General features: G+C 41.7%; 1 protein-coding gene across 2 annotated transcripts in view; it reads right to left on the reverse strand.

Moving 5' to 3' along the window:
* LOC139408889 (exosome RNA helicase MTR4-like) overlaps positions 1-27,449 on the reverse strand; it is a 48,752-nt gene that overhangs the window by 11,117 nt on the left and 10,186 nt on the right. For both annotated transcript variants that reach the window (XM_071153318.1, XM_071153319.1), the window contains 11 exons: positions 23,842-23,921; positions 22,837-22,947; positions 22,521-22,622; positions 14,635-14,760; positions 10,937-11,087; positions 9,734-9,906; positions 9,443-9,511; positions 9,090-9,218; positions 7,030-7,140; positions 6,418-6,606; positions 808-971 (listed from right to left, as the gene is read on the reverse strand). In XM_071153318.1, the coding sequence (XP_071009419.1) occupies positions 808-971; positions 6,418-6,606; positions 7,030-7,140; positions 9,090-9,218; positions 9,443-9,511; positions 9,734-9,906; positions 10,937-11,087; positions 14,635-14,760; positions 22,521-22,622; positions 22,837-22,947; positions 23,842-23,921 (1,405 nt within the window). The remainder of the gene's footprint in view (positions 1-807; positions 972-6,417; positions 6,607-7,029; positions 7,141-9,089; positions 9,219-9,442; positions 9,512-9,733; positions 9,907-10,936; positions 11,088-14,634; positions 14,761-22,520; positions 22,623-22,836; positions 22,948-23,841; positions 23,922-27,449) is intronic.

Genomic DNA, 27,449 nt, shown 5'->3' on the forward strand with positions numbered 1-27,449 from the left:
ATTTATTTATTTTGGGCACAAAATTATCCGAAACAACCAAAACTAAGAGCAAACGCATCCAACAAATGTGTTGAGTCAAAAGCTTGATGTAGTCATTGTGTGCTAGGAATATGGGACCAAATTCTACACTTTTGACTACTTTACACAAATAAATTTGTCCCAATACTTTTGGTCTCCTAAAATGTACAGGAAGTGCTGTAATTTCTAAACCACAGAATCCAGACATAATTTAATTAAACAATATTCAAAATATATATTGAACTGGGCAAATTAATGTTCTAAGTTATAAGACACTTAAAATGCATCAGTGATTTAGTTTCCTGCAACTTTGACACACGACAAGAATGCCCCAGTGTGTGTGTGTGCGGTGCGCATGTCTACACTGCGTAACTGTTAGCAATTATGCTAACTATAACCACCTGGTAGAGATGGAAAGGCTTTCCCAAAAACATCCTCAATTAAATGTTAACTACAAAGTAGCCTATGCACCTGGCAGAATGATATGATTATTTGCATTAGTCAAGTGACCATTTGCTTTGCAAACTCTGCAATCACATCGCTAACGAAACCATGGGCCCCTACCTGGTGCACACTTGAATTAAAGTGTAACTACACCCACAAAATTCTGATATTTTTTCCCAGACCTGAAAAGTAGTCTCTTGGTGTGTTTTAAGCATTGTTGTGGAATTTTTCTAAATAAAAAAAACTATTGAGAGCAAAAACAAGAGAAAGAGGCAACAAAAATAAAACCAATTTTATAAGGCCCTGTTTGGGTGAAGTGTTACCGGTGGCTTTTCTTTTCCTTACCTGCTGATCTCACAGGCCACTCGGCCCTTCATTTCGATGACATCCGAGGAAGTGGCAAACCCGAGACGCCTCAGGACACGCTTCCTGCACTTGAGCTCGTCCATCTGCAGCACGGTTCGAGCCTTCTTCAGCTCCCGCTTGGCCCCTTTGATATCCCCCGCAATCTGACATTCAGACACAGGATAACATGACACTTAAAACCCATTGCGCCCTAGTAAGGAACCAGAAAATATGACTGATCTCAGTGCTAACAACCAGACAATAGACCGCTTTCAAGGAAACAAATATGTACATTTGTCATTAGGCTGAACAATCCATTTAAAATGTACAATATTATGCATATCATAAGGCCATATTGTGATGTTTCGAGAGTCCAGATGAAGATTTGTTGTGCATGACTGAAGCTGCAAACTGTGGCATTCAATCCAATCAGAGCTCAGCCATAGCCAAGACTGACAGCCGATGCAGTGTTGGTTAACTGTCTCGGTCCGTTACAGGCAGCTGTTTTCCTCTCCGCCACACACAGTGCCCAACAGTCCCTGCTTAAAACCATTATCCAGTTACACGCTCACCATTATATCATGCTGCAGGGAGAGTCTGACTGACAACACGGGGCAACTAGACACCAGTATTAGGCAACCTCAGTCGGCACAGATGGGTTTTTTTCACGTGTTGTGGAGTATACAGGTTACGAGATGTGGGCGCCGAGTGGTATCACTTAGTAAAGTAAAAGTGGGCGTAAGGTACGGATGTTTGAAAAATCTGGATATTCGAAATAGGCCTACATGTTTTTTTCAATGTACGTTTTTAACCGGAGCATTGCAGCTTTGATTAACCAACATTTAATTTGTCATTTAGCAGATGCTTTTATTCAAAAAGATTCAGGGTGTTCACACTACGTCCCTTACAGACAATTTTTGTGAAGTGTGAACACTCCAAAAGGAACTCAGACCCCTCAAAAGTGCCCCGAAGCGAACTGAGACCAATCGAGAGGTGGTCCGAGTTCAGTTTGAGGGGTCTGCTTGAATTCCGTGGTACGGTTCCCTTTTTTAAGGACAATGTGAACACAAAGCTCCCTAGGTTCACTTGTCCTTATTCCCGCACCGCACACTGGACTACTGCAACACTGTTTCCACTGCCATAACGCCATTGGTGCCATAAATGAGAAGATGAGCAGGTACATGGGGAAAAAAGCTTTGGATATTGATTAGCGATTGTCAAGGATGCACAGAAAGAAAGTTTTGGGTTCAGATTATTTGTTTGCAATATGTGATCACTACTTCTCTGATAGAGTTCAGTGTGTCAAATCGGAGGGTCTGTTGTCCGGACCTCTGGCAGTCTCTATGGGGGTGCCACAGGGTTCAATTCTTGGAACGACTCTCTTCTCTGTATACATCAATGAGGTCGCTCTTGCTGCTGGTGAGTCTCTGATCCACCTCTACGCAGACGACACCATTCTGTATACTTCCGGCCCTTCTTTGGACACTGTTAACAACCCTCCAGGCAAGCTTCAATGCCATACAACTCTCCTTCCGTGGCCTCCAATTGCTCTTAAATACAAGTAAAACTAAATGCATGCTCTTCAACCGATCGCTACCTGCACCTACCCGCCTGTCCAACATCACTACTCTGGACGGCTCTGACTTAGAATACGTGGACAACTACAAATACTTAGGTGTCTGGTTAGACTGTAAACTCTCCTTCCAGACCCATATCAAACATCTCCAATCCAAAGTTAAATCTAGAATTGGCTTCCTATTTCGCAACAAAGCATCCTTCACTCATGCTGCCAAACATACCCTTGTAAAACTGACCATCCTACCAATCCTCGACTTTGGCGATGTCATTTACAAAATAGCCTCCAATACCCTACTCAACAAATTGGATGCAGTCTATCACAGTGCAATCCGTTTTGTCACCAAAGCCCCATATACTACCCACCATTGCGACCTGTACGCTCTCGTTGGCTGGCCCTCGCTTCATACTCGTCGCCAAACCCACTGGCTCCATGTCATCTACAAGACCCTGCTAGGTAAAGTCCCCCCTTATCTCAGCTCGCTGGTCACCATAGCATCTCCCACCTGTAGCACACGCTCCAGCAGGTATATCTCTCTAGTCACCCCCAAAACCAATTCTTTCTTTGGCCGCCTCTCTTTCCAGTTCTCTGCTGCCAATGACTGGAACGAACTACAAAAATCTCTGAAACTGGAAACACTTATCTCCCTCACTAGCTTTAAGCACCAACTGTCAGAGCAGCTCACAGATTACTGCACCTGTACATAGCCCACCTATAAATTTAGCCCTAACAACTACCTCTTTCCCAACTGTATTTAATTAATTAATTTATTTATTTTGCTCCTTTGCACCCCATTATTTTTATTTCTACTTTGCACATTCTTCCATTGCAAAACTACCATTCCAGTGTTTTACTTGCTATATTGTATTTACCTTGCCACCATGGCCTTTTTTGCCTTTACCTCCCTTCTCACCTCATTTGCTCACATTGTATATAGACTTGTTTATACTGTATTATTGACTGTATGTTTGTTTTACTCCATGTGTAACTCTGTGTCGTTGTATCTGTCGAACTGCTTTGCTTTATCTTGGCCAGGTCGCAATTGTAAATGAGAACTTGTTCTCAACTTGCCTACCTGGTTAAATAAAGGTAAAATAAATAAAATCATAAGTTGTTCATTCAATTGTGGGGTTTGAATAGTGTGCGAAGACAACATATTTGGCGAGAATTACAACATAGGGTACAAAATCAATTCTAGGGGCAGTAGCTTACATTGGGTGTACAGCATTAATTCATCTGCAGTTATTCTGTTATTTATTCAGTTACCATTCATTTTAAATATTAATATCTTCTGATGACAATTATGTATAATATTTTAACTAAATGCAATCTATCAGCTTCCAACTGTAAGTGGGCATATCTAGCTGTCCAATAACACATTCTGATGGAATGGCAGAGTGCATTCTGAGTGAATGTTGGAAAAATATATTGGTTCCTCCTAAACATAGTAATGTGAATGCAAAGAGGACTCGGACCACAAAGTAGGTGAAGTGAACTGACAAAAGAGTTGAGTCCTCATTCAAAGGCAAGGGCAGTGTGTCTACAAAGAGAACTTTTACCTCAAGAGTTCACTTTAAAGAGGACAGAGATCAGTTCTTATAAAGAGGCCCGTGTGTGAAAACAGTCTTACAGCAGTTAATGCATACATTTTCATACCCCCCCCCCCCCCCCACAATATACTGGTTCCCCCATGGGAGTCGAACCCACAGCCATGGTGTTGCAAGCGCCATATGCTCTACCAACCGAGCCAGACAGGACCCATACACATAAACAACAAGCTACACACGTGAAGGCCACCGGTCAGCTACCAGTCTTTCTCTGGGGCACATGTCATAAAACCTACATTGAAATGTATGTTGTTTAATTCAATTGAAATGTCATGGTATATCCTTGTAGTATGTAACAAAGTCAAATGGATTTTTTATAACATTTTGAAAAAGCCTGTGTAAAACAGGCATTTCATTTTTTGGAGGGGGGTGTAAAAATGAACTCACAAGTTTCCAATGCTAATCGTCCGTTCGGATATTCGAATAACCATTGCACATCCATAGTGTAAGGTTACGCCTATGAATTTTATTCAAGCCCAAGTCAACCCAGAAAAACCACCCAGAATGGAACCAGCTTTGTGTTACTAGTGAAAGTGCACGTCTGTATGAGTCTTTCCTTCTGTAGCAGGCCGATCAGTCGTGCGGTGGTCCAATCACAGAGGCCAGGCAGAGGATTGGAGATCTTTTTCGAGCAGGTGTAAATCTCACGTCATGCCTAATCAAACATGGTGTGTCTGTGTGTGTGTGTAATCTGGTTTACAGGGCTTTATCCCTTCCCATGCGCAGACATGTAATACATCCCACACACAGAGATAACAGAGGTCATGACCTAGGCCAGTTGTTGGAGCAGGGAATGGAAAATATAAATAACCAACCCACCACAGTACAGCTCGGGACTTAAAAGGAAAGATTCACCCATTTTGAATGCTATATTGCTTGTGTGCATCTCTGAGCGATGTTCGATCGATTCCAGGGTCATTTCATGTGTATCTGAGTAATTGCCGTTCAAGCAGGCAGAAATCCTTCTGGTATTACGTAGCACTGATAAAGTCGCTCTCACTACACTGGAAGTTTATAGGAATACGCCTTTTGGATCGTGAAAATGTCTATCATTACATGTCAGATTTCAATACTGGCCGATGTCATAACGCGGGAGGTTGTCTTTGGAATGAGAGCCCAACACACTTCTCCTATTTGTCTAACTCTTCGGTTCAGGGTGCATTGCATGGAGCCTTTGAATTGCCGCTGTGAACATTAGACTTCAACTCTGCGAGGCACATCAATCTGCAGATTGAACATGGCGAGATTGTAGACTCCTAAATTGATAGTGCAGTTTGTTTAGGCAATTTTACAGCCAACTACCTACTTCACATGCTGAACTGTACTTGTATTATTGTATGTAGCTACCCAGCAAGCCCATAGACAGCATTACATGAGTTTTGTAGTCGCCTTGAGCTGCAACAGATTTCCACATGTTGCTACCAACATTGACAAAAGGAAACATTTGTTCACAACAACAAAATGTCACGTGTTATTTAACACTGTAAATTACAGAAATGGGTGGTTTTGAATACATTTTTCCTTTAAAGCTGGAACATGTAACTTTTTGGGCTTCCCAACCAAATTCGCAAACTCTCATTGAAACAAGTCTAAGAAGCAGTAGATCTGTTCTATGGTGTGCCATTTCTATGATTCCCATTCTTAAGTTATGTTTTTGTGTCTTACTCTTTTAATCAGCTTCAAACATGTGAAAATACAATATTTCTGGTTATGAAAATTATATTTCACAGCGGTTTAGATGATTCTATACACTATACTTGGTTGTTTTGTCACAAACTGAAATTACGAAAATCCTTAATTTTTGCAAACAGGAAATAGCGGAGCAATTTCCCCATAGTGCTTCTTCAACACGCATCCTCTCACAGGTACTTGGCAACACAAATATTAACTTTATTCCTCATTTCATAAATATCTCCCTTCTTGGCATTTTAGAGCTAGCCAATTAAAAGAGGCACAGTCGGTTGGTGCTGAATGTGCTGCCAAAATTAGATGAATGAATGAGAGCGATCTCATTTCCATCAGATATTGTACATCACCACAACCTATGTCTATTTATGTCAGTAAATGGCCGTTTCCAGCTCAGGCGGACAGGAAGAGACTGAAAACAATTGTTCTGATTTAGGCTAGATCTACTTAAGTGACCTTGGGGTGTGAGCGCTTGGAAGATTGAGTACAGAACCTTTGATTAACGTCGACAGAAAAAAAACTAAGTTCAAAATCATTAAAATATTTTTCGGCAAAGTCAATGTTTCTTGAACCCCAACCTATCCACAAAACATAATACTCATCATAGCCCCACTGACAAGCCGATCAATCATTACTTACTGACAGAACATTATATGGCGCCAGCAATACAGTGGGCAGTGTGGCTCTACAGGACATGAACCAACCAACCATCCCAAATACCACCACCCCACCCATCCTCACCAGGGCTTTCCTCTCGCAGAGGGAGTAGACGGCCTCCAGGCTGGGGTCAGAGTGCATGGGGTGGGAGTACATCCTGTGTTCGAATGCCTCCACCTTCTGGATGACCTTCTTCAGGCCCGGGTCCTTAATGCCCATGTCATCGATGGGGTCCAGAAGGGGAACGCCGTCCGGGAACCTCTTCTGCACCTCCTGTGTGGTGGAGACAGGACCAGAGAATGATCCATGAGAAAGCCTTTGATCACCGTTGACAAATAGATTTATTCTATCTACAGTACCAGTCAAAAAGTTGACACCTACACCTTTTTCTTTATTTTTTACTATTTTCTACATAGACTTCAAAACTATGAAATAACATTAGGAATGATGTAATCACCAAAAATGTTTATGATAAATGTTTCTCATGGTGTTGTGTCCTCCAGGAATGCAAACTGGTGAGGGCTTAAAAAAAGTGAAAAACATTTTGCACAGATTTTTTTATATTGGTGTAATCTGCAAGGAAAATGTGCCTATTTTCAGAGTTGGGTTGTCACAATACCAACATTTTACTAATGATGTGATACCAGGCCAAGTATCACAATACCGAGAAGTAGTTTGATACCACAGGGTTCTCACCTGTATGGATTTGAGCATGCTCTGTCTGTTGTCATAAGGCCGCAGGTCTTTGGGGCTGTAGAGACGAACTGAACTGATGGAGGTCAGGAGGTGGAGCATCACAGGAACCACCTGATCAGAAGCAATACAAAATCATAAGTATATTAGTTGATGCATACAGTTGCTACACAAACACATATGCATCCATTTACTTAGTATCAAACAATGTAGCTGTCATCAAAGCTATCATCATTGACTGAGGCAGGAGATCCTGAACACTAACTAATGGGGTTTTAAATGCATATAAAGAACTAAGACGCAATCCTGTCTGCTGCTATGTCTACGGGATCTGTATATTGGCACAAACTGCAGAACACCTGATTCAACTAGTCAACCTCTCCATTTAAATCAAATTTGATCCCCTAGTCTGTACTTTTTAATGCCAGAAAAGCCACTGGATATTGGTCTGCAGATCCCTCCAGTCCACACACTGCCAGGTCGACGGCACAGGCTACAGAGGAGCTGGAAGAGCTTGGGGAGAGAGGGACTTTGCCGTACTTTGACAGTGAAGGGGAAGATATGAGGGAGAGAGTGGGGAGAGAAAGAGAGGCTTTGCTTTGACAGAGGGATTCATCGTAACGCGTTTAACAGGAGTGAGCCCAGAAAGCAGTGCCAGACAGTATTTCAACTAGAGTTTAAGGGCTCCTCTGAGATATGGAAGAATAATACGAGACGAGAGACAGGCAGGCAGCTAAAGTCATCCAGATCTAGACGGGGCTCACAGAGGAGTTTAGGACAGGAGGACTGCACTAAATAACAAGACAGACTCTAAAAGGACTAGTGCAAAATGGTGGAAACGTGCACAGGCAGCAAAAGACACAGCAGATTTAAAGCGTGGTACTTGGCAAACTTGGGTTCAAATACTATTTGAAGTCTTCCAAATACTTTGAGCATTCTATTTAGCCTGCCTGGAGTGCCAGGTGGGCGAGTGTTGTAGTTGAGAGTTCTCTATTGGTTCCATTGCAACAGGCAAGCTCAATCATGCACAGATACAGTATTTGAAATGATTCAAACAGTACAGAGTGTGTGTGTGTGTGTGTGTGACTGGATATGAACCTAAACTGAGAGAAGTCTCAAAGTTTAAATGGTGTTTATATTATATGGAGGGTTACAAAACCAAAGGAAAATAAATCAATGTTTTACACGAGGGCCGTCGATACCAACCACTCCATTCATGGTGTTTCAATGTGAGCATGAACATACTGTATAAGACAACAAATGAACATAGCATACAAGCTAATTTCTCCTGAAAACAGAGATAAAATATGTGCTCCATGTCCATTACGTGGTTGTTGCTTTAAGTTAAAGGGAAGCTCTGGGACACAGCACAGCAGCAGTTTCACCATTAACGACTTGGCCATGTTTGATTTCCTTCAGGCTCAAGGACAGTTACAGTGTAGTAACCCCTCCCGTAAATGACTTGTGTGTGTGTGTGTGGTCCACATTCTAGAAAGAACCACTTCAAAATGTTGGATTCCATCCTGCGGCAGACCACCAAACCAGGAGTACATAGTATCCAGTGGTATTATTGTATCATTGCATTGGCTATGTCTGAATTAGCAACCCATCAGGTCTTTTGACGCTGTGTGAGGCCATATAGGGTCAAAAGTAGGGCACTGGTTCCTCCCCTTAAATCATTGGGGAACATCCCACACCTTTCTCCCCCTGCGATTCAATACATTTCACCATGGGGTGAATTTTTCCTGCAATTCTACACATTTTGCCATGTCTAATGTGCTGTCGGAGTGACTCAAACATTACAATACCTATGTGCAAAAAAATAAAAAATAGCTAAAAGCTGACATGGGCTAGATCTGGGCATTTTTGACAAGTTATAAATAGCTCTGCAATTCTTAATTAAGGTCTACAATACCAAATTTCAAAATTGCACCTTGTGCATTCTACTATTACAACTTAAGAGTAAGTTGAAAGCCTGAGTTCACTAAAGATAAAAAAATAAATAAAAAAAGAAAGCACCCCCATTTCTGACGGAGCCACGTCGTCCCATCATATGTACCCACCTGCATTTCCCCCTTCTCCCCAGCGGCAGCGGGTTTGGCAGCCTCTGTGGCGGTGTTCTTCACACTCTCCTTACTGCAGTGGACCAGCACCTCTACCACGTATAGAGGGTCTGCGTCACCCGTTATGGCCTGGAGGGAAACAATCACATACCCTCAACATGGGTGCAACACTAAGCATTATGGGGTACCCTGAAGGACAACAAATGCATAAAAACACAGCGCCCCAAAACACATGCTATAAAAACACACGCTATAACACAAGGTGTATCTACATTGTATTTAGTTTTAATACCAAAAAAAAAAGTTGTGTTTTCACAGATCCTTTCTGATAACATTCAACATATAAAAATTACCTTGACATTTGACTTCTTTGAGAAATTAACAACCACGCCCCACCCAAAGTCAGCATCTTCGTTTTTGACCTGGAAAATAGTTCAACATTATAGGCACGTCTGTATGTACAACAAACGCTCTTATTGTTCCTTATCTCAGAAAAACCACATTGAAAAAAAAACATTTATCTGCGTAAGCCCTTTTGAACAGCACATGAAGACTTAAGAACGGTGGTGTACATTTTGTCTTTGGGCTGTGCTACATAGTAAGTATTTGAGTTGGTGGTATGAGTGGTATTTGGGTCTCTTAACCTTGACCAGTCTGCCAGGCTGGAGGAAGGGAAGACAGTATTTTGGTTTGTGGATGAAGTCCTCTATCTCCTTGCTCAGTTTGGCCAGCTGTTGGCGGATCTTATAGTAGGTCACCACACTCTCCTCGTTGGGGATCTCTATGGCGTTGTACATCTCTTCCAGCTTCGCCATCTCTGTGGACATCAGAGGAAAGGCAGTCGTACACACAGAAATAGAATTACTAGAATGGGAACGCACATCAATAGAGTGGGGATTCCCGTTCTGGTAATTCCGGTCACACGGTATGGAACGAGCAGCTAAAAAATTGCAGCTCACACCGATGAATGATATACACAGACATTCTAATAAATGTATGCTATCGCTAAAATTACTGTGTGTCGCAAGTTCGATGGATCGCGGTGATTCTGCCCTAAGTTTTATTTGAAAATAGAGCTCACGGGGTCATTTGTTTGTTGTTTGTCAAGGATAGGGGATTTGGAATGAGAATCTGTTATTTTTGATACTATACAGACATCAAAACGTCTTACCTGCGTGTGACTAGGAGTCACTTTTTGGCACTCCGTTTACCTGCCTCTGTCAATTCCAAGGTGCACTGCTAAATCAGATTCTTTACATACAAACTGACAATTGATACTATTCTCACCCATCAGACTGTCAATTTAATCTCGTTTTTAGGCCAACTATTGTTATAAATATGTGTGAAATTAGTTTGGATATAGTTTAGGTGTAGTTTCGAGCTGACTGCCAGAGAATGACTCGCTGTGAATGACGGGCAGGGGGAGAAATGACATGTTCTTTTAAACTGCTTGTAACACATTCTTTTTGTAATATTAAGATTCAAACAATGACGGTGTTTTAAAACAGACGCGTTCAGGAAAAGTCAAGAACAGGCGGGAGACGTGACTTAAAATGGTAAGAGAAATTAAATGTAAAAAAGCACATTTGGCTCGAGTCAACATGACACTCTCCTAAAGTTAAGAGGATCAAGAATACACCAGCAAGTAGGCAACATCAAAACATGTCTTTATAAAGCTTTGCATGTACTCTATTTGGCCAAACCATAATCAGCGGAACAGTCTACCGAATCAATCTGATCTATTCTCTTGAATAAAGCACGACTAGCTGGGGGGGAATTCCCAACCAATGGAGAGGTTGAGAACCAAATCCAGGACTGGAGTAGGTAGGCCTGTATTCTGTACTCACTCTCTACGACCCCGGGCACAGCCCTGTAGTGCTGAAACTGGTAGAAAGACTTCTCCAGCATGTACTCCGGGTTGATCTCCTCCACCCGCAGCAAGTTGAGAACCATGTTGTAGGTGAGGTGGAAGGCACTGTTCAGAGGGTCTGCCGAGCCCTGGGGTGGGAGAAAGGAGAGAGGTTAGGTTAGGTTTAGACAGATGGAACGTATTCAGCAGGGTGAGCACGATGTTGTAGCTCAGGCGGAGCAGGGGAGAGAGGACGATGGTCACTCAGCTGATTATTCAAGGAGACAGACTCGCGTCATATGGAAAACCGAGTAACTCAGTGAACGCATGGGACAAAAGACCCAAGTCATGTTTCTCTATGAGGAACATTGGATTTTCAGATTACTTCATCAATTGAGTGAATTGAAATGGAGTGTTTGGATAACCCTGTCCATAAGGACAGCCAAGCAACTCAGGGAACAGTTTAAACTTAACAGATCTTGAATCAGTCAAACATTGTCACCACGTCCTACTCTGACAAGTCCTCTAGTTAGGGACTGAAACATGGAGTTTGGATGCCCCATTAAAATCAACACAAGCTGATGGTGAGTGACTAAATGTACCAAATTGTGAAATCACATTACAACAGAAAAGTTATCCATTATCCAAGGAAATGTTTGAGGCCACTTGTCTATGAAGCCAAGAGCAATTGGAGTTTCTCAGAATCTTTCTTTCGCAATCAAAACTGATCCTTCAGTTGTGGTTTCCAGAAAGCGATTACAACAGTACAGTAAGAAGATAAATGATATCTACTCCAGAGCAGCCAGATGTCTCATTAAAATACATTCCTGTCATTAATCTGTCATGTGTTAGCCAGTGTATTCCACAAACACATGAAGTAGCCAGCCAAATAGATAAAGTAGCTCGCCAGGACCCCCCGGGCAGTAAGCCCCCCCCCCCACCCAGCGGGTTTAAGAATTGTTTGCTAAAAATATTTTTGGTGGCCTCTGGTACCTTCTAATGCCTTGATACCATCCGAAATACACAGCAAAATGACTGAATACTTTGAGTTGACCTCAGACTGGACACATTTTTTGTGCTATTGTTTACAATTTCAAATAGTGAAAATGTATGAATTTACTGTATTGTTAGCTTTGTTGGATTTGTCTAGGCCTGTATGATAAGGACTATTTTTTAAGTAAGAGAACATGAAACTTAAAAAATATATATATTTTTTTACATTTAACCAGTCGTCTCTTGAAATTAAACTATTTTACTGCAAGGTATGAATTGCCACAATGTTTGTTCTTCAAATTATGCATTTTATTAAAACAGAATAGCCTTACCTAACTTTAAAAATTTAAATTTAAAAATTACAATTGTGCAATGGGCACTTTCTCTAATGGGAAAATGGGTCTCTAAAATAAACAGAGCAGATGTTCAATTAAGTTCTGGGTCCATACATGTTAAGAGATAGAACAAAGTCAGTTAAATTAGTGAAAGAATTTCAAATAGTGTGCAACTTTGGGAATGGCAGTAAGTCAGTTATGAAAATGTTGTTTAAAAAAAAAAATGTTTTAAGAGTCTGCTGACTTCCCCAGGCTTCAAGCTTCCTTTCAAGAGGAATTTTCTCAGCTATCTGCAATACCGGTATGTTTGAAGAACGAAGCAGGTGTTAATCATGAGCTTCGCTACACAGAAAGCAGCAGTTGACTACTCCGACACGGATTAAATGAATTCGATACATCAATATCTTTGAAAATACCATATAAAAGTAAATGTTTCTTAACACAATTCAATCGATTTTCTTTTATCATATTTTGGACCAGAGTGAGGCTATTGCTCTACTTGCCTAACAATTTATCTGCGGATAATCGGCAAAAAGCTTACCAGTATGCAAATTAGGGAACCAAAAGAATGGCTCGCTTACCAACGCGATTGGGTAGGCTACTGACAAGTCACTCACTTTAACGTCACTGCCTGGCAAGTCCTGATGGACCTCAGATCGAAAATACAAAACGAGATCTTTAGTCGACTTGTCCCGATGCGATACCATGGACACGTAAACTACATTGAATGATTTATAAATGGCAAGGACATGACATCGACCTCAGTCAGTTCGACACCATTTTACCCATTTTCAAGCTTGCTGTTCGTCCAAGTACAGTAATAGCCTACGCAACCAGCTGCATATGAAATACACGAAAGAAAATAAATGAAAGTGCCAGAAAATAGGATAAGTGAATTTCGACTCATCGTTCCCACATTATATGGGACGTGCAAATCGACTCACAGACGAAGGAGCATCATGCCCTCCCCCTCCGTGTAAAGAAATTTGAGTTCAACCACCACAGCGTCAACACACACACCCAGGTACCAGGAGGAACAGACAGCAGACTGTCAAACCATCAGTGTTTCCCTGTCATCGCTCACTTTGTGACTGACAGGCACCTGTCCTATCTATAAATCAACAAATTTTCTAACTTGTGAATTAACTAGGCTCCTTTTCAATTCGCATCACTTATTTTAGCAGAAGGGGGCTCAGCCGAGTTATTTTCTGACTTGCGAATTGTATAAAAAAAATAGCCTAGTTAATTTAAGTGGAAAAAGTATCCGGCTGAAAATGATTGTGTATAGTCAACAGTGAAAAGCAGGAAAACACGGGTTAAGACCAAGATTAACTGCCTTTGTCGTCTGTGAAAGATGGTGTTGTGCAAGCCTTAAGACGCTTCAACCCAGGACCAACGACACAAGGGACCAGGAAGAGATGGAGGACAGACCGTTCCCCAGAGAGAGCCTCTACAATACAGGACCACCTAAATGGAAAGAAAGGTTTGCGCTTTGGGGTTTCAGGCTTGCAAGCCAGTTAACCAAACCAAGGCTCCAAGGGTCCCTGATTGTATTAAGACTCCCTAAAGACTTGAGGTTTGAATACGAGAGTCAGTTAAACAAACCAAGAGCTGATAGATCCCTGATTATATCAAGACTAAGGATTCCCTATAGGTTAGGAGAAGTGTTTGGCTGAGGCTGAGTGAGTGTGTACTTGCAAATGACCTGAAGGTCAGGAATGAGCTACAGTTTAGGGGAAGTGTTTTTCTACACAGGCATGTCCATCTGTCCTTGTCTCTCTCTGCTCTGTGTGTGCACGTGTAAATGACCAGAGGGTCGGGAAGTAGCTCTGTGACCCAGTAGAGAACCCCAAAACGACCGACTCACTCCATTACTGCGGCTCAGGAGAATATTAGGGTTCTTGGCTCCGGTTGTGCTTGTAAACCCCTGCCCTCTCTCCCCTCCCTCTGTGCAATCATTCAGAGCCTGTACGTCACCCGGACAGTGTGTGGAGGGGAGGACTGCGTCGTTTTAAAAACACTAGGGGAGATGTCTTGGCCCGAGAACCATTGTGAGAGCATCGCAGCAGGGGTTAGGATCAGTGCAAGATTCAAGAGTAACTGATCTGGTGCTGAAAGTGTTTTACAACTGGACTACTAGGTGTTCTGGGACTCATATAGTGTACATACTAAAATGTGTTCTATAACCCCTAAAATAAAATATATCAGATCAATGCCAACACTGCAGGCATCCCAATCATTCATGTGTGTGTATTGACATTCTGTACACACACACGGAGAAAAGTTATGAGGATGATCCTTCTGTATGAAAATGACACACACAGCTATTATTCAAAGCCCCAGCGTGCAGTCTGTGTTTCGTCGGTACCTTAAGCAGCTGTTTCCCAATTGCAGGGCTCATCTTCTCATCCACCATGAAGATGACGATACCCCTCTCATCCATCCCTCTCCTGCCAGCTCGACCGGACATCTGGATGTACTCACCAGACGTGATCTAACACAGAGAGAGAGCACAGCACATAAATATTGTCACTAATAATAGTCACAGCTGTCAAAACACACATGCTTGCTCACTCAGACACACAAATAGCAGCCACGTCAATATTCACACATGCATGGACATCTTTTGCGTGGGAGAAGTAGTTCAGAAATGTGGAGCTAGTACCAATGACAGAAGGTAAACTATTTGGCCTAATCGTCATTAGAAAGGTGTACGGAATCAGATTAATTTACTCAAATAAAGGCCAATTCTCTTTTAGATGCATTCCTCTGAAACAAAGCCAGAACAGTGAGTGGAGGTTTGTGGAGGATCCGCAAGTCAATATTAAGAAGGTGTTAAGTTTTGTACACACACACACACAACCAGTCAAAAGTTCACATTCTCGTTCAAGGGTTTTTCAAAATGTTTACCATTTTCAACATTGTATAATAATACTGAAGACATCCAAACTATGAAATAACACATATAGAATAATGTAACCCAAAAAAAGTGTTACACAAAAAACATGTTATATGGGAGATTCTTCAAAGTAGCCACCTTTTGCCTTGACAGCTTGGCATTCTCTCAACCAGCTTCCTGAGGTAGTCACCTGGAATGCATTTACATTAACAGGTGTGCTTTGTTAAAAGTTAATTAGTGGAATCGCTTTCCTTCTTAATGCGTTTGAGCCAATCAGTTGTCGGGGTGGTATACAGAAGACAGTCCTATTTGGTAAAAGACGAAGTCCATATTATGGCAAGCAGAGCTCAAATTAGCAAAGAGAAACAACAGGCCATAATTACTTTAAGACATGAAGGTCAGTCAATACGGAACATTTCAAGAACTTTTAAAATTTCTTCAAGTGCAGTTGCAAAAACCATCAAGCGGTATGATGAAACTGGATCTCATGAGGACTGCCACAGGAAAGGAAGACCCATAGTTACTTCTGCTGCAGAGAATAGGTTCATTAGAGTTAACTGCACCTCAGAAATTGCAGCCAAAATAAATGCTTCACAGAGTTCAAGTAACATAAATCAACTGTCCAAAGGAGACTGTGTGAATCAGACCTTCATGGTCGAATTGTTGCAAAGAAACCACTACTAAAGGACACCAATAAGAAGAAGAGACTTGCTTGGGCCAAGAAACACGAGCAATGGACATTAGACCGGTGGAAATCTGGCCTTTTGTCTGAGTCCAAATTTGAGATTTTTGGTTCCAACCGCCGTGTCTTTGTGAGACGCAGAGTATGTGAAGGGATGATATCCACATCTGTGGTTACCACCGTGAAGCATGGTGTGATGGTGCTTTGCTGGTGACAGTCTGATTTATTTAGAATTCAAGGCACACGTAACCAGCATGGCTACCACAGCACTCTGCAGCAATATGCCATCCAATCTGGTTTGCGCCTAGCGTGACTATCATTCGTTTTTCAACAGGACAATGACCCAACACACCTCCAGGCTGCATAAGGGCTATTTGACCAAGAAGTATCACCTTCCAACAGGACAACGACCCTAAGCACACAGCAAAGACAACTCAGGAGTGGTGTCCTTGAGTGGCCCAGTCAGAGCCCAGACTTAAACCCGATCAAACATCTCTGGAGGGACTGAAAAATAGGTGCGCAGCAACGCTCCCCATCCAACCTGACAGAGCTTGAGAGGATGTGCAGAGTATAAAGTCCTGAGTAAAGGGTCTGAACGCTTATGCAAATGTAATCTTTTTTTTAAATTGTATATACATTTGCAGGGCATTGTGTGTACATTAAGGGGGAAAAAAACTATATTTTAGAATAAGGCTGTAATGTAACAAAATGTGGAGAAAGTAAAGGGGTCTGAATAATTTCCGAATGCATTGTGTGTGTGTAATTATTTTTTTTACCGGTTATGATGGTTATTTTATTTTAATTTGACCTTTATTTAACTTGGCACGTCAGTTAAGAATAAATTCTTATTTTCAATGACGGCCTAGGAACAGTGGGTTAACTGCCTTTTTCAGGGGCAGAACGACAGATTCGTACCTCGTCAGCTCGGGGATTCGATCGTGCAACCTTCCGGTTACTAGTCCGACGGTCGTCATCCATAACCGTAGGTTATACGGTAATTGTGCCAGCACTAGTTGCAACGTGCACTAACACCTCTTCAGAACATTAACATGGAGAAGAGCTGCAACGGCTTGATTTGCCACTTGGTTTATAAACCCTCTGCTTTAGTAAAGCTGCCTGCCACACATGGCCCTGATTAAAATCACCAGATTCCATTTGGTCTCGGACATAAACATTACTGACTCTGCCACGAACGAGCTAATCCAAACAGTTCCTTTTATGCCTTTGTCAAGCAGATTCAATTCTAATCTCGTGGGCGTTGTTGGTGCTCTACAACATTTGGTCCCAGGTTTAACACTGGCACGGGGCTATACTCTCTCCTTACATCTCGGAGATACTCGCACACACCATGACAGAGCCAGAGGAGAGCTAAGAGGGGGCAGTCACCCCGTGAAGGGGCCCTGGATCTCTCCCTTTTGCTTTGTGATGGGAGGGATGAGGGAGAGGAGGAAGGAAGGCCTTGACTGCATGCGTGGTGTTCTGGCATCAGTTCTCCCACCCCAGATGTTCCTCGTAAGCCTCTTGGACAACCGTTTCCTTTTTTCTCTCTCCCGCTCTCTATCCAGCGAGCAATCGCTCTCTCCTCTCTCTCCCCATCCCCGAGCCAAAGGGGTAATAATCCAGCCCCTTTATTCCCAACAGCTTGATTCACGACCGGTCCTGTGACCCCCAGCTCCTCACATAAACAATATGTGGTTGTTTATCTTTGTCAGAGCTTCCCTGGCTCCCGCCATGGCTTTATAAAGGCGTCGCACAAACACGCAGAGGAAATGAGGAAGCCTCGAGATGAAAAGTCAAACAGAGAGAGCTCTGCACTACATCAAGTTAACCCTGGGTTCATCTGTCAGTCTGATTGCAATATAGCAGGGATTACCCAGATTGAGACACGTGTACTGTGTTTATCCAAACCTAATGATGGCTATTAATCATTCCAGGGAGTGATGAAACTAGGGCTGTGGCGGTAATTACATTTTGTCAACCGGTGATTGTCAAGCAAATAACTGTCTCAAACACATTTAGCATCTCCTGGCTTCCACGTATAGCCTACAAGCTACTGATGCAGAACTTTGAAACATCTACATTTTAAAAAGTCTAATAAATTAAATACATCACAATAAATCCATTATTTTATTTTAGAGAGGTCTAAAGAAACATGATCTGAAGAAAATGTAGTCTACTCCAGAAGAACAGAATAGCATACTCTGCGGTCCTGATCTGGCTATGGGCTACACTAATTTAGCAGACAAGCTGTGCTTCGAATTCCGTGGCATTATATTATAGCATGAAGAATAGAACTGAATATAGCTGAATAAAACAGGATATTTTCTCCAGAGTATTTGAGGGAGTGCGCACATGCGGCTATTCTGTGTTGAGCGATTAATAAAATAAACAGGTTTTCCTATAGGCTTAATTGGAGTTACTCCCGGCTGGGCACACCAAAGCACAACTCTTACATGGCTCTCAGTCACGTGATCGAGTCTCTCTCACAGGCTACAAGTGAAGACCGTCACATCTGGGACACAACTGCGCGCTTCCTTATCCAATTCCGAGGTGCATACTGAAGCTATTGGAAGAACTGTCCACATTTAATTTGTCAGCCAACAAGATGAACAGCAAAAGCACTAGCCTAGGTCAATCTACGATCCCCCATAGTATTCTATCCTGTGCGGGAAATAAATATTCCAAACAGTCTGACACTTTCACATGCGATAGATCCCAAATTAATACAAACACCAGCATCCCTGTTTTTTTTTAGTAATGAGGCTTACGAAACAGATCATAACGTTTAAGCTTAAAATGTTGATTAACCATTAGACTATTTGTTCAAATTATAAGTGCAGTAACGCGCACACGGCAATCGGCTAAAAGTGTTCAATTTGAAAAATAGGAGCCGCTAGCCAGCACCTCGCCTAAATAGGTGTGCGTTTCTTTCGCCTCTAGATTAAATGTGTTCCATTAGCAGGAAAATACCCTTCTCAAAAGTGACTAAAAATGCGATTATGCATGTAATGCTTTTATTATAAAAAAGGTGCATTTTTATGGTGAAAATTCGTCCTACACTCGCTCGCTGCATATGTATGCCAGTTAGGCTCGAGACCTGTTGAAAAGCGGAAGAATGTTCTTAATTTTAAGTAGTAATTTGGCCACTTCAGTTGTGATATAAACGTTGGGCCATATGTCTTGATTCAAATACATTCAAAGGGTACAAGATGCGACTAACGATATGAAAAAAGTTGCATGAAAATGCATGAGATCTGCTTTGGGGTTTTTTGCGCAGGCTGTACACACTTCATCAGTCTCTCATTCTCAATTTGACAAGCACTTGATTATGACTTGAATTTCCTGGTGGCAAATATATCATTCACAAGTGATACGCTAATATTGTCACCCATCAGACTATTCTTGATTTAATCTGGTCTTTATATATACACACTAAATAATATACAGTGTCTCAGACCACTTGACTTTTACCACATTTTGTTACGTTAGTCTTATTCTATAATGTATTAATTCAAATCGTCAGCAATCTGCACACATTCACCCCATAATGACAAAGCGAAAACAGGTTTGTAGAAATGTTTGCAAATGTATTAAAAATGAAATATTTTATTTACATAAGTAATCGGACCCTTTGCAATGAGATTTGAAATTGAACTCAGGTGCATGTTGTACCCATTGATTATCCTTGAGATGTTTTTACAACTTGAAGTCAATTGATTGGACATGATTTGGAAAGGCACACACCTGTCTATACAAGGTCCCACAGTCGACAGTGCATGTCAGAGCAAAAACCAAGCCATGAGGTCAATAAAAATTGTCTGTACAGCTCCGAGACAGGATTGTGTTGAGGCACAGATCTGAGGAAGGGTACCAAAACATTTCCGTAGCATTGAAGGTCCCCAAGAACACAGTGGCCTCCATCATTCTTAAATGGAAGAAGTTTGGAACCACCAAGACTCTTCCTAGAGCTGGCCAAACAACCAATCTCTGTGGAGATAGGAGAACCTTCCAGAAGGACAACCATCTCTGCAGCACCAATCAGGCCTTTATGGTAGAGTGACCAGACAGAAGCCACTCCTCAGTAAAAAGGTACATGACAGCCCGCTTGGAGTTTGCCAAAAGGCATCTAAAGACTCTCAGACCATGAAAAACAAGATTCTCTGGTTTGATGAAACCAAGATTGAACTCTTTGGCCTGAAGTAGAGGTCGACCGATTAATCGGTATGGCCGATTAATTAGGGCAGTTTTTTCAAGTTTTCATAACAATCGGAAATCGGTATTTTTGGGTGCCGATTTGCAGTTTTTTTTTACACCTTTATTTAATCTTTATTTAACTAGGCAAGTCAGTTACACATTCTTATTTTCAATGACGGCCTAGGAACGGTGGGTTAACTGCCTCGTTCAGGGGCAGAAAGACAGATTTTCACCTTGTCAGCTCGGGGGATACAATCTTGCAACCTTACAGTTAACTAGTCCAACGCAACAACGACCTGCCTCTCTCTCGTTGCACCCCACAAGGAGCCTGCCTGTTACGCAGATGCAGTAAGCCAAGGTAGGTTGCTAGCTAGCATTAAACTTATCTTATAAAAAACAATCAATCATAATCACTAGTTAACTACACATGGTTGATGATATTACTAGATATTATCTAGCGTGTCCTTATCTGACTGAGCATAAAAGTATCTAAGTATCTGACCGAGCGGTGATAGGCAGAAGCAGGCGCGTAAACATTCATTCAAACAGCACTTTTGTGTGTTTTGCCAGCAGCTCTTCGTTGTGCGTCAAGCATTGCGCTGTTTATGACTTCAAACCTATCAACTCCCGAGATGAGGCTGGTGTGACCGAAGTGAAATGGCTGGCTAGTTAGCGCGCACTAATAGCGCTTCAAACTTCACTCACTCTGAGCCTTGGGGTGGTTGTGTCCCTTGCTCTGCATGGGTAACGCTGCTTCGATGTGGTGGCTGTTGTCGTTGTGTTGCTGGTTCGCGCCCAGGGAGGAGCGAGGAGAGGGACGGAAGCTATACTGTTACACTGGCAATACTAAAGTGCCTATAAGAACATCCAATGGTTAATGAAATACAAATGGTAGAGGGAAATAGTCCTATAATAACTACAACCTAAAATTTCTTACCTGGGAATATTGAAGACTCATGTTAAAAGGAACCACCAGCTTTCATATGTTCTCATTTTCTGAGCAAGAAACTTAAACGTTAGCTTTTTTACATAGCACATATTGCACTTACTTTCTTCTACAACACTTTGTTTTTGCATTATTTAAAGCAAATTGAACATGTCTCATTATTTATTTGAGGCTAAATTGATTTAGCCTCAAATAAATTGATTTTATTGTATCATTTTAAGTTAAAATAAGTGTTCATTCAGTATTGCTGTAATTGTCATTATTACAAATAAATGTATTTATTATTTTTTATTATTATTTATTTATTTAATTAAATCGGCCAATTAATTGGTATTGGCTTTCTTTGGTCCTCCAATAATCGATATCAGCGTTGAAAAATCATAATCGGTCAACCTCTACTAGCAACCTTGCGGTTACTGGCCCAACGCTCTAACCACTAGGCTTCCTGCCACCCCTGATTACTGTGACTAAACAGTCACTTGGAATTTGACTGCCATCATGACTCGTTACCGCTACACCGGCGGTCACAAGGTCACCGTAACAGCCCTAGATGAAACTGTGTAATGAATAAAATGCCCCCATGTGTCAGTCAGTCACTAACATAATGATATGACCCGGTCTTTACTAATGTGACATAATCCCAGTCCTGGGTTTAGCCAGTCAAACAGGAGGGACTGAGGACGTTGGGAGATCAACTGGACACTTCATTGACTGGAAGGGGAATACTATGACCGTACAGTGGGTTATGCTCCTCCATGAACTAAGATTATTAACAGGGATGTGCATCGTTCCCTTTCAAAACCATTTGATACATATCTACATACACGGGCTCCGATACGATACAGGAACACTGCGTTTTAGTTTGAAACGATCCAGTGTAATTCGGTTTGATTAGAAGAACGAATTGATGAGATTCGGTTCGATATGATTCAACGCGCTAACATTTTCCATTCCACATTAAAAATCTGCTGCTGATGAAGATCATGAGTTGCCCCAATTACCATGTAGGCTATAGCCAGATGAGAGTTGTCTCCCCGGCGGTAGCTAAGGTTACTTTCATTCAGGTAAAACAATTTTCAACTGCGTATTTGATTCCAAAACATTACTTAGCAAAATACAACTAATAAAACCTAAAATTGCACAAGTCATTTTACAAACATTTGTATGCTGAAGGTGTGCAAGATACAGAATAGGCTAACCTCATTGGTCAGCGCGAGAAGCTGCTCACAGCGCGCAGTTTGACTAGGCCTGGGGTTGTCCGACATGCAAATGATTTGTAGATCAATGAGTGTCAACACAATTACATGCTTAGTTCCACACGGAAGGTATTTTCGGAAGGTACAGTAATATGTGCAAAACATTTTAGCGAACCAGCGATTCTAACATTTGAATCAATTACCTAATCGATGGCTTGTGGTCCCGAGGACAGATGCACTCGTAACCCGGACCGATGTATATCTGTGAATCTTTACATCCCTAATGATAAAGTAGTAGCTAAGTAATTAACAGAAGGCTTTTTTAAAGGAGTATTACCCAGCGGAAGTCTTTGCCATCAAACTTGCGTGCGTTGGTGAACAGGACAGTGCGGGCGGGCATGTTGATGCCCATGGCAAAGGTCTCTGTGGCGAACAAGGCCTGTGGAGAGAGGATAATGTCACATTCAGCATACTTACTCCTATTGAAACACAAAGCAAGGCCTTCGGGTTATAGCCTTTTCACACTACAGAGCTGAGATGAGCAGAGCTGTACTGGCCTTGTTATGCATCCATAATAGTTGCTGGAACGACAATATCCGAAAACGGTTGGTATAATTCAATGAGAGATCCAGGTGAGCTCCAGACAGGCCTACCTTGAGAAGCCCCTCAGAGAACAGGATCTCGATGGTTTCCTTTAGGATGGGGAGGAGTCCTCCATGATGAATCCCTATACCTCTCTTCAATAGAGGCAGGACGTGCTCCACCTGGAAACACACAGCAAGAATAATCAGACATTTGATTAACAACACATTTCTTGTCAACGGTAGCACAAAGATATGCCAAAGATAGCAGAACAAAGCCAAAGCTGGCACGGTCTACAATAGAAGTGAAGCCATACAACAATCAAGTAAGATCAAATGTATACAAAAGCTGCTCACACTAGCCTGAGGCAGCAATCCATCTTAAGGACAATAGAAAGAATGTGCCTGTCCTCCTCTGATCCTAGCAGAGCCGCGATCCCACATGGTCGTGACCGTTAACAAGCCTGCGGAGCCGGCTTTCATAGCATAGCAGCCTTCTCCTGACATCTGTACTGCTCTACAAAATAACGACCACCGCTGAGTCTAACGAAACTGCACTATGAGAGACAACCGCACAGAAGAACAAATCCAATACAGCCTGAACTTACGGCATCAAGGGAACGAAAATACTGTGTGTGTGTGTGTGTGTGTGTGTGTGTGTAAATTCAAAGCCACCAGAAGGAGCCACAAAGAGAGTGTGGAAACTTTTACAGTGCCCTCTTAAAAAGCTACTTATATAGAACCTCCAAAATAATAAATAGTGTCGTTAAAGACACTAACAGCTTACAGACGGTAGGCAATTAAAGTCACAGTTATAAAAACTTAGGACACTAAAGAGGCCTTTCTACTGACTCTGAAAAACACCAAAAGAAAGATGCTCAGGGTCCCTGCTCATCTGCGTGAACGTGCCTTGGGCATGCTGCAAGGAGGCACTCTGCCCAGTCATGTGAAATCCATAGATCAGAGCAAAATGAATTTATTTAAATTTACTTAATTTTTTGTATGAACAAAATAGTTGAAATTGTTGTGTTTATATTTTTCAGTATATTTTCAAATCAATCAATGAGAAGTACTCACCTGGGGCAGCTTCTTGTCATCGTCTGACAGACAGTCTATGGCATTGTTGAACACCTCCTCCACCAGCTTCTTCTCCTCATCTGGAAAAACAAACGGAACAGATTTACATATTCATTCACACATTTAATTAACAAATCAGACGTGTGTATTGTGCATTCTGCCACCTGACCGATAGAGTCACTCAAAAGCTAAACGTTATCCTTCTGACAGAGCAGGGAGTGCGTTTTGTTCTGTCCGAGGCCAATGTTGAATACTTTGTAGAAATACAGAAAAGTACTCATGCTTGATATGGATTCAACGTCATTGGAAGACAAAGTCGTTTGGATGTGATAAGAGTACGTCTTAGCTTCTCAGCCATCATCCAACCACAATTCGATGGTGTAAAAGAAATCGATTGAGAAAGAGATGCGGAATTCAGCCACATTCTGTGTGATTCATGCAGGCTTTGTAGGTCTGATGCAGATTTGATTATCATTTCCATATATTCCACACCACAAAGACTAAGCCACAGGCGTCAAACTCATTCCAAGGAGGGCTGTGTCTGCACTTTCACGCCTCCCTTGTACTTAATTGACCAACCAAGGACACTCATTTGTAGGAACTCCCCTCACCTGGTTGCCTAGGTGTTAATTGGACAGGAAATAAACAAGCAGACACTCTGCCCTCAATGGAAAGGGTTTGGTGTAAGCCAATGTGCATCAGTGTGCCTCTCCTCACCCTCCACCCAACTGCCTGTCACAGATGTAGGCCTAACCAGAGCTGACTCTAGTTGAGAAATGGTTCCTCAGGTTATTGCTAGAGGACGACCGATTAATCGGCATGGCCAATTATGTCCGATTACATTGCAACCAATGAGGAAACTGCAGGCTGACCACCTGTTACGCGAGTGCAGCGTCAAAAGGACCCTGTGGCTGCGATGAGCCACGGTAAGTTGCTAGCTAGCATTGAACTTATCTTGTAAAAAACAATCAATCTTCACAATCACTACTTAACTACACATGGTTGATGATATTACTAGGTTAACTAGCTTGTCCTGTGTAGCATATAATCACTGCGGTGCCTGTTAATTTATCATTGAATCACAGCCTAATTGAACTTCGCCAAACAGATGATGATTTAACAAAAAAACGCATTCGCAAAAAAAAGTACATTCGTTACACAAAATGTACCTAACCATAAACATCGATGCCTTTCTTAAAATCAGAAGTAAACAGAAGTATATTCTTTTAAACCTGCATATTTAGTTAAAAATAAATTCATGTTAGCAGGCAATATTAACTAGGGAAGTTGTGTCACTTCTCTTGCATTCAGTGCAAGCAGAGTCAGGGTATATGCAACAGTTTGGGCTGCCTGGCTCGTTGCGAACTGTGTTTCTTCCTAACAAAAACCGTAATTAATTTGCCAGAATTTCACCTTATTATGACATAACATTGAAGGTTGAATTGAAGGTAACAGCAATATTTAGACTTAGGGTTGCCACCCGATTGACAAAATAAGGAATGGTTCCGTATTTCACTGAAAGTTTCCGTATCTGACCATATTAAATGACCAAAAGCTCATATGTGTGTGTTTAATATAATTAAGTCTACGATTTGATATTTGAGAGCAGTCTGGCTGAGCGGTGGTAGGCAGCAGCAGGCTCGTAAACAGTCATTCAAACAGCACTTTGCGAGCAGCTCTTAGCAATGCTTGAAGCACAGCGCTGTTTATGACTTCAAGTCTATAAACCCCAGAGATTAGGCTGGCAATTCTAAAGTGCCTAAAAGAACATCCAATAGTCAAATGTACATGTAAATAGTTGATGCGTCATAATTCCTATAATAACTACTTAACTGGGAATATTGAACCACCAGCTTTCATATGTTCTCATGTTCTGAAACGTTAGCTTTTTTTACATGGCACATATTGCACTTTTATGTTCTTCTCCAACACTGTTTTTCCACTATTTGAACCAAATTGAACATGTTTCGTTATTTATGAGACTAAATAGATGTTATGTATTATATTAAGTTAAAATAAAAGGGTTCATTGTTCATTCAGTATTGTTGTAATTGTCATTATTACAAAGATATATAAAAATCGTCTGATTAAATCGGTATTGGCTTTTTTTGGTCCTCCAATAATCAGTATTGGCATTGAAAATTCATAATCGGTCTACCTCTAGTTATTGCTGTTAAGTGTCCATAGTAAGGCTGTGCCATGGTCCACTGCTCCCCGAGAAGGCCTACACTGCAGTGAGGACAGTCCCAGGGTAGCAGTAAAACCACATGGACAGAATGACAGAACGAGAGAGCAAGCAAACAAACCACAGCCCACGGGCAGGCCACTTGGCTTACGTCAGCTCTCTGGCACTGGGCCCAAACGTAAACACTTTAAATACACACACGTAGACCTACACATACACACACAAACGCATTTTCACACACACAAACTAGTTTCCATCACATGTAGACAAACTCATCTCAAGAGTAATATAATATACACACGGATACCGTTTTGGCTCAGAGATCTCATAACAGAAACAGTCACACGTTAAACTCTAAACACACAATTGCCATGCGACTACGGGCACAAGAGGTGCCTGAGTAGTGTGTAAAGTAGAGTGGTGTCAGCATGACCACACCAGCAATCCATGGTAACCAGGTCAGCACCAGAAAAGTATTCTAAGTAAAAGTAATTAATTATAAAGCCCATCTGTCTGATATACTATTTATATAACAGTGTGACTTCATCAGATAACCATTATATACTAAACAAAAATATAAACCGCAACATGTAAAGTGTTGGTCCCATGTTTCATGAGCTGAAATAAATGACCTCCGAAATGTTCCATACGCACAAAAAGCTTCTCACATTTTGTGCACAAATTTGCTGCCAAGATAATCCATCCACCTGACAGGTGTGGCATGTCAAGAAGCTGATTAAACGACATGATCATTACACAGGTGCACCTTGTGCTGGGGGACAGTAAAAGAGCACTAAAATGTGCAGTATTGTCACAACACAATGCCACAAATGTCAAGTTGAGGGCGTGTGCAATTGGCATGCTGAATGCAGGAATGTCCACCAGAGCTGTTGCCAGAGAATTGAATGTTCATTTCTCTACCATAAGATGCGTCCAACCTTTTAGAGAACTTGGCAGTACGTCCAACCGGCCTCACAACCACAGACCACGTGTAAACACGCCAGCCCATACTTTACATTAGCGGCGGAGATGTTGAAAAAATGTTCTCCAGCGCCATGTAAGACAACAGATGGCAACCTATGATTAAAAAAGCAAGCCATTTCATATTCAGGAAATGCAGGGCTGATATTTTGATGTGCAACCTGGCGCGCTAGAGAATTTGACGACATCTTGGTGCATTTTGGGCTAAAGGCTATAATATGGATAAGGATAAGGTCCTACTAAAACTTCACAGCGCTACTTGATGCAGGCATATCCACTGCAAATGGAGCACCCTGCACAGGTCTGACTACAGCCTACTCCGGTTGTAAAGTGGTGCTATGAACTCAATATAAAAAAATAACAAAAGTTACAAATACATAATGTACTCACAGAAAGCTGTATGTCCCCTAACTAAAACAATGTTATTTAAAAGCTTTAAAAA

Source organism: Oncorhynchus clarkii, chromosome 5 (genome assembly GCF_045791955.1).
Source record: "Oncorhynchus clarkii lewisi isolate Uvic-CL-2024 chromosome 5, UVic_Ocla_1.0, whole genome shotgun sequence".
In the NCBI taxonomy this organism is placed as follows: domain Eukaryota; kingdom Metazoa; phylum Chordata; class Actinopteri; order Salmoniformes; family Salmonidae; genus Oncorhynchus; species Oncorhynchus clarkii.